The 8,163-nt window shown below is 38.1% G+C and overlaps 1 protein-coding gene across 1 annotated transcript in view; it reads right to left on the reverse strand.

Annotated features, from left to right (window-relative positions):
- Positions 1 to 4,976: 4,976 nt before the first annotated feature.
- The window catches only part of FAM161A (family with sequence similarity 161, member A), a 7,869-nt gene continuing 4,682 nt past the window's right edge, over positions 4,977 to 8,163 (reverse strand). The window contains exons 4-6 of the mRNA XM_010291254.1: positions 7,269 to 7,368; positions 6,081 to 6,235; positions 4,977 to 5,448 (exon numbers count right to left, since the gene is read on the reverse strand). Coding sequence (XP_010289556.1) covers positions 4,977 to 5,448; positions 6,081 to 6,235; positions 7,269 to 7,368 — 727 coding nt within the window. The remainder of the gene's footprint in view (positions 5,449 to 6,080; positions 6,236 to 7,268; positions 7,369 to 8,163) is intronic.

Below are 8,163 nucleotides of genomic sequence, written 5' to 3' on the forward strand. Positions count from 1 at the left end.
CTCAAAGGAAAAGAGAACATAACCTCCTGCTTGATGTTATGATAATTATGCACACGAGAAAATGGTTTCTAGAGGAAGCGGTATCGTATATACAAGGAATATTTGAGAAATGCAGGTAAAATGGGAAGGCGACCCAAAAGACAGAAACACCCCCTGAAGAGGGGTAGTTGTCTGGCCAAAGCTTAAGACGATGTGTAACAGTCCATAGGAGCAACTCTTCTTGTTCCTATAACCTCACTGGAGTCCAGCTGGGTATCGTGCTTTTGGAGCCGGTTTTTCAAAGTTGGATGCTTTGCTTTTAGAAGTGTTCAGTGGCACTTTTATGTTAGATTTCAAAATTGTTATTGACTTCCCTGAGAACAATAGCACAACATTGCATTGCACCCAGAAAAAAGCACAATATCCAAAACTTCTGGCTTCAAAACATAGAAATATATATATTTATGTATATATAAATATATAGAGCAAGAGTTAGAAACATAGATAAATAGGTTTTATGTACAACCTGTCAATATTTTAACATTTTAGAACTGGATTCAGTGCAAGTTAGATGGGCGTGGGTGCTGAACAGTCATAGGGGCACTGCGTCTGGCTGTAACTTGTAATTTTTATTTCTCTGTGGGCCTTGTACTTCTATTTGGTTTACGTGGCAGCGATATTCCTTTTCCTGTGGAATTTGCTACTGCTAAAAACGTATAATTTCTGATGTCTCTAAACTTCGGTAAACGCAGCTGCCTTATGACAGTGCAGGTCCCACGACCTCAAGACCATTTTCAGCCTGGGCTCCCCAGATGTTAGAGCCTTTCCGTAGCAACTGCGCTGCCTGTGAGCAGTACACTTCCAGAACCTGTATCCCTTTCCTGGGATGTGTATCCCCTACAAATTATATACGCTTGCAAGCCAGTGCCTTGCAGCCGAGCGATAATGTTGACTCTTCAGACTGCCTGTAACATCAACTTTCTCCAGCGTGGTGGATATGGCTACAGCTTATCTTGGTGGGAACCCGTGGTGCATCTGAGCAGATACACACCAGGGGAAGTTCAGCACAGAATTTCCAGCCAAGGCCATCGCTTGCATTCAGTGCCGTAAGAATCGCTTAGAAACCCAGAAAGGGATCTGTAGTGTTTGTGGACTTACAAGTACTGTTCTTCCAGTCCTGCTGGAAATATTCTGCCTGGCGCAACCTTCGATTCCGTCGCCTTTTTTATGATCGCATTTTGTGGGTCAATATCTGTTGCTCAACAAGTCACCTACGTCTCTCTCCTTACAGCTTCAGGTAATGAATTCCCATTAAAGAAATATTATTCTTGCACTTTTAAATTCTTATTTAAAACTACAGTCTACACGCAAAGTTATCGTCTTCTTCCCATGTGGTATTTTTAATCCTTTTTTTGGATACGCCTCTCTCATTTTCTTTGCAAATTTTTGAACATGTTTCTACTTTTGTGCTTTGGCCATTAATTAAAACATTAAAGACAGAATATTCAATAATCTGTGAGAAACTTTTCTATTCATCTCCCTCCTGCTTCAGGTAGCTTCCCTGAAAGCATAACTGATCACCATTTCTCCTTTGATGAGCTTCTTACCTTAAAATGCTTCTATTGTATCATCTTTTGTGAAGCAAATTACTTTTTTTTCCCTCCATGTTAATTGCATAAAAATGTTTTGAGTTTTGACAAAGTACTACATATTCTGTTCTCCTTTCCTGTGGTACTACTCTGCATCTTGGTAATTTATCAAAACCTTTCACCTGGACTTGGATTTTCATGTTGAGGTTATTGGCGTTTTTTTCTTTAATTTTCATTTCAGTGCCATCATCTTACTAGTTTCTTCCTGTTTTGTCTACATTTTAAATCATCCTCCTGACCAAAAAAGCAAAAAACAAAAAACCAAAAACAAAACCAAAAAGCCACCCTCAAATAATGACTTGTTTTTTAGGCCAGCCTATTGTTCATCTCATGACAGCATGATGTCCATGCCTCTAATTCTTTCTTTGAAGCATTTTTCACTGCTGTACTTTGCTTCATGAGGTTTAATTCATCCTGAACTGTCTCTCCCCTTTTTTGTTCTGTCATCTGTGATTTTTCTTTGCGATTTCCTCTTTAATTCCTTACTGGAACGCTTATCCCTTTCTTGTTTGCAATGCAATTTCTGAACAGTTTTTTTGACTTAAATTTCATTATTCTTCCACTTTGAAAATCTGTGGTGCTCAAAGTGATTTCCATAAGTGGTTCCTTTAGTATCTCAAAGTTTGAGCTCTCGTATCTTTTCCAAATTTAAGAACCCTAGTATATATTGTCATATGAAAACCAAACTACCTTCTTGTCATACGAAACCCATTCTTTATCTTTGATCATTTTTGTTGCCTTCTTCCAGTTACATAATAAATCCCTTTGAAGGTGGCAGGACCAGGATTGCATACAGTACTGAAGATGGAATTGCCTTTTTTCAATGTATAGTATTGTATCGTTTAGGAGGTTTTTTTTTTACCCTCACATGCATTTATTTGCACTTATTAAAACTGATCTGTTCTTCCATTGTCACAAGATCCTTCAGCATGTTCTTTGCAGTCAGCTTTGTCTTTGCAACAGCACTGAGTAACTCTGTGGCCTCAGTTTGGAGTCGATACTACAAATCCCTTCTGAGTATGCTGAGCAGTTTTAATCTCATTGAATGTCTGCAGAGAACTGCATATACACTGTGAAAATAGACCTTTTCTGTCCTGAACTTTTAATTGGTTACTAATTCATGAAGACCTCTCTTTTCCTGCAATAAAGCTGGTTTCTTTTAAGATCCTTTGGTAGTAACTTGGGTCAAGTGCTTCCTGGATATCTAGATAAACTGTATCAATTGGAACCCCTTAGTCCACAGGATTCTGACTTTTTCAGAAATGCTAAGAAAGTTGAGGCATAACTTCCAAAAGCTGTACTAACTCTTCCTTGTTATATCATACTTATCCATGTTCATTAATTCTGATATTAATAATTTAGTAAAAATTCAGTGAAAAACTCCATCTAAGTTATATACAGGTCCTCAACTCCTTCTAAAACCTTAAAGAAAAAAAAAAGCATTGCTTTTGCTACCTCCTTCCAGTTCAAAGGAGTTTTAGTAATATTTTTAGTCTTAATAGTTCAACAACTACAGATTTATATTCATTTATAACACTTAGTTGAGTGCTCTCAGATCTTAAACAGATTGGAACTTTCTCTGATTTGAAACTTCTTCAAATAACCTTTATGAGAAAAACATAATTTAGAGCTGCTCTGCCTTCTTTCAAAAAATTTTATTTACTAGAGACAAATATCAGTAATATGTGACTATGAATTCAGTAACATATTGTACAACTCTTCAGAATTATAGAATACTGACAAGCACAAGCAAACTAACCTTGAGTTTGTATTGTGAGGTTGTCAGGTGTAACTAGAGATTTTTCTTGTGATTTTTCTTGTGAAGTAATGATTCATATTTTCATGTATGACATATATACAATGGATATTTAAGTAAAAAAATAAATTTCAAATTCATATTAGTTATGCTCACACTTCAAAAATAAATAAAAGTAATAATGATAAAAAACTTCCAAACATTGTAACAGTTTCTGAAAATCAGAAGGAAGAAATAATAACAGATTTAGTTAGTGCCCTTGCATTAAGCATGGAAGAAAAAACCCCAACCCTTATTGTTAGTTATTGCAGATGCCTTTGCAAACCTGGTAGTTTTACCCAATGTATCTACTAATCAATGAACATGTTTTTAGCACCTGTGCAGTGTTGCATTATACCCTGACAAAGCTTGTTTGAAATCCTTGTCTGTGGTCTGTTATGTGGATGCATTCTTTTATTATCTTTCCTAACATTGCATATGACAGATTAGCAAGACAGCTAGTAATAGCAGGAGAAGGTACTACTGCTATAAAGAAGGAAAAAAAAAAAAAACAAACCCCAACCAACCAAACTGAAACCTCCCATTTCCATTCTTGTTATGAAGTAGCTGAAGTCCTGAGTAGCAAAATGTGTAAGAAAAGGTACTAAAGAACTTCTTACCATACTTTCATGCACCTAGAGTTGCTGGGATACATTTTTATCTGACATAGTAACATTCTTTCTTTACAGTGCATGTTTACTGTCTCAATAAAGAAATTTGAAGATTTATGTCAGCATTTGTTACTACGTTATGAAGAATGATCTTACACGATCATGGGAAGAGCTCTTCAAAAGAAAATGGAGTTGAAAGAACAGTTTTGGGGCTTGGTTAGATAGTAATACAAGATCTGCAGTATAACCATATTATTCCAAGACAATTTTTTTTTTTGATGTAACAGCTTGTTTCCTCCAAAAGCAGTAATGTTTTCTGGCCCTGGCACTCATCTGACCCATCACTGAGCCAGTTCAGCTCACGAACCCCAGGGGAGGAAGAGGGGGGGAATCGAACAGATTAATTTGACCATATTGTCTAACTGCACAACACGTTGTCTTCCTAGCAGCTGCTCTGCTAAAAACACTCAGAGGTCTTGCACAACAAACCTTTGTCTATTCACTGCCATCCTAGAAGATGTTGCAGGAACAGACCCCAGAGGTACTGAAATGTTTGAGACTGGGAGACACTGCCAGTGGCAAATTACTACTCTAAAATCTCATCTGGTTTTGCCAGCACACAGAAAGAGCTGGATGTGATAAGACCTCAGTACTTGTAACACAGCATGCAAGACATTATTAAACAGTGGTTGCGGTTCATTTTATGAACAAAGGTGCACTAATGTCACCAAAGTGAAAAAAGAAGATTAATATAAAATTCAATTATTGCCTTGTACTGGAAAATAGACAACATTCCTGTGCTGGAAAAACCGTTGTGCTAAGAGCTTTACATTCACAGAATTTTGTATCAAGAGCAAAAAGCCGTGGTTTTCTTTGGTGTTTATTTCACCGCCAGCAATGAAATAGGTTCCTGAGCCCCAGGCCATCCTGTCTGCTTTCCTTTCAGTCAGCTTCTTCATCGCTGGGTTTCTCTTCTGAATCATCATTTTCATATTCCTCATCCTCATATCTGAAGGCACCCTCGGCTTCAGGGTCAGACCGACCCTCCTCTTCATGCTCATAGGACTGGTCAGAGCAAGAGCTAGGTCTTGACTGCTCCTCCTCCTGGGAACAGCCAAGTGACGGGCCTGCCTTTGCCTCCTCTTCCTCTTCCTCCTCCTCCTCCTTATCCTCTTCACAGAGCTGGTCAGAGGGGGGACTGGACCCAGCCTCCCCTGTATGGCAAGGCCGATGAGTATGAGGGCTGGCTCCTGCCTCTTCCTCATCCTCCAGCTCACTGGACTGGCCATCCCGGGTGGAGGTTTTGACACCTTTTCTCTTCTCTCCCTTCTCCTCGCAGGACTGCTCAGACTGAGGACTGCTGTCAGCTGCTTCCTCAAAGGTTTCCCTTTCTTTCGCTTTATCCTTGATGACTCTGAAAAGACAATTTGCAAGTGTGATTTTATTTTCAGGTAAGATGCTTTGCAGTAGGTTTTAAAAGGAATACTACCTTCAGGTAATCTAGGACAAATCCCTGTAGACTTGGCTGGTATAGAACTGGTGAAGAAAAAGGGAAGGAGGGACACTAGAGTCTCCTTTTATGCTAGAAAGTCACTCAACAGTATAGCTTATATATTTTTTTTTTTCATTTCCACGTACTATTATATAATAAAACCTAATGGATATTGAAAATTATTTTTAAGGGTTTTTTTAAGAATTCAGTAAAAGTAAGACAGAATGAAGTGACTTACTAACAACCTCCCAGAATTTTTGGTGAAAGGAACAAAGAAAATAAAGTTTTTCTTCATTTTTCTTTGAAGTGCATAACCTATGTATCTAGGGTTGTCCTCTGTTCTATGAAGTAATATTTAATTCAGGGAAAACAATAAAGAAATATACTAATGCTAAACATTAGTAATGCTAACTATGTAAAGTCAAATATTTAGCTGGGAAGTACTACAAAAACAAACAAAACCCAACAAAAAAACCCTCACATGAAAAATTGCTTTCTAATTACTAGGTGTGTAGTGGCAAAAAAAAAAAAAAGCAGCCTTCAGTAATCTCTACCTTTCTCTGGCATCAGTGGTGTTATTAAAATCTTCAGCACTGACACACTGGAGCAATTTAGTGGTTTGTCCTTTATTTGAAAGAAACTCTGGGCATATCCCCAGTGCTCTCAGTCTCTTAAAATAATGCTTTTCTGCAGCTATTCTGGCATTTTTCTGTAGGAAAAACACAACAGTTATGTGTTAAGTGCATTAAATGCCTGTCTTTTGATACTTGTATTAGTACTCTGTTTCATGAATTGCGTCTGATAAGTTGAATCGCTATTCACTGCAGGCAAGATTGGCAAAACAATACTCAAAAATTTTACAGCAGGTTTTCTTTTTCTGTGCTAGTTTAAATCTGGTTGGCTCCCTGCGCCCCCTGGCTAATGAAGGCCTATATATTCTTAATAGATATATACATATCTATATATATAGATATACATACATATAGATATATATAGCTATTGAGGGAGGAGGGGGAAGATATGGACCTGCATAAAATCAGATGTAGTCTTTCCAGAGCTCCTCTGTCTTCTCTTTGGGAGCTGCTGCCCTAAAAAGTAGTATTGATTCACAATGCTGTTTAACAAATTAGAGAGATGTGCATCTCTGCCTCTCAAACTGAGGGTGTAAATTCTGTTCCTCCAGGTGATGAGTGAGGAGGACTTGTCCTCCAGTCTACCCAGATGCTCCTGCCCCGCCGCGATGGCAGACCAGGAAACGCACGCAGACAGAAGAAACGAGGGAAGCAGTGATCCACACCTTGCTGCTTCTCTGGGTTTGGAAACAGGTCAAAGACCACACTAGCAGCACGTGGTTGTACTGAAACGGAGGGATAAAAATACTGTATCTGAGCTTTAAAGTAAATACTAAGAATACTCAAACTTTCTTATCACTTCTTTCCCAACTTAAACCTCTCACATTTTTGCTGTAGATTTTTGTTGTGTTTAGAGTTACTTGTGTTGTAACTGAATCGGACAACATGTTTAGAACAGCCATCTCTGTTCCCTACGCAAGCAAGCTGTGAATGCTTAGTCATGAAAATTAGTGACATTTATATGGAGATGGGGCAACAGAGATTAAAATGGACAAATACTGGTCTCAAAAGTAGTTTTCAAATATCTTCTAAAAATGTTTGACTATGACTATCTATGCCTTACACAGTATTTGAAGGTAAGATTAAGAAGTTATACAGAAATAAGACAACCTGAGTGACTCTTTCAAAAAGCAGTGGCCTTTGATTTACTCTTTCTTCCATTTCTTGCAACTCCTGCAAATATTCTTGCATTCTCTGCTTTTCATAATTCCTGAGGGAAACAGAGTACAAGAGAAATTATTATTAATTTATAATACAAGAAGTACTACAGCAGCTGAAAGTTCAATTGCTCATAACAAACTAAATATTGTCCTACTTAAAGATACATAAGAGGTAAATTATTCTATGGTGGCTACAGGATCTAAGGTATATGGTTTCATTTTCACAGCAATTGCTTGCCTGTAAGTACTGAACAAAACTGTCTCTGAAATGGTCACTTTGGATAAGCAGAGGGGTCCTGGCTAGTGAGGTTAAACAGGGGCTGAGTTTGGATTCTTAAGTTTTTTGGATACTTAGAAGGGTTTGTTTTTTTAAGTTTGGATACCTAGGGTTTTTAAATGCTGATTTCATACAGATATTCTCGTTGTTCTAAGCAAAAATAAACACTTTGAAATGGCTGATAAAATCAGAATACACCATAAGAAATTAATAGCGTTAAATTAAAGTAACGTTTGACAATAAGAATCTTGCTATTTTACCAGTCTCTCACAAGAGGGGTGGCCACATTCTGGGTCACAGTACACTTTTTTCCCCCTAGTTGGTTTGTCAAGGGCCCAGTCAATACAGCAGGATGATGAAACTGTTGATTCATCAACTGAAGTGATATCTCGGATCATAGCAAGCACTAGATGATGCAGGTAGCATGGGTTGTAATCCTCGGTGTGTGACAGATGCCTCTGTGATGCTGCCTCTGTGCTGGGCCAGCTCTAGCGTTACTAAGTCAGACACTTAAGGGCAAATATGAGAGCTAGGGAGCATTTTACACTTCTGCCTCCTCCTGCCTCTT

This window comes from Phaethon lepturus, unplaced genomic scaffold, assembly GCF_000687285.1.
Source record: "Phaethon lepturus isolate BGI_N335 unplaced genomic scaffold, ASM68728v1 scaffold5010, whole genome shotgun sequence".
In the NCBI taxonomy this organism is placed as follows: domain Eukaryota; kingdom Metazoa; phylum Chordata; class Aves; order Phaethontiformes; family Phaethontidae; genus Phaethon; species Phaethon lepturus.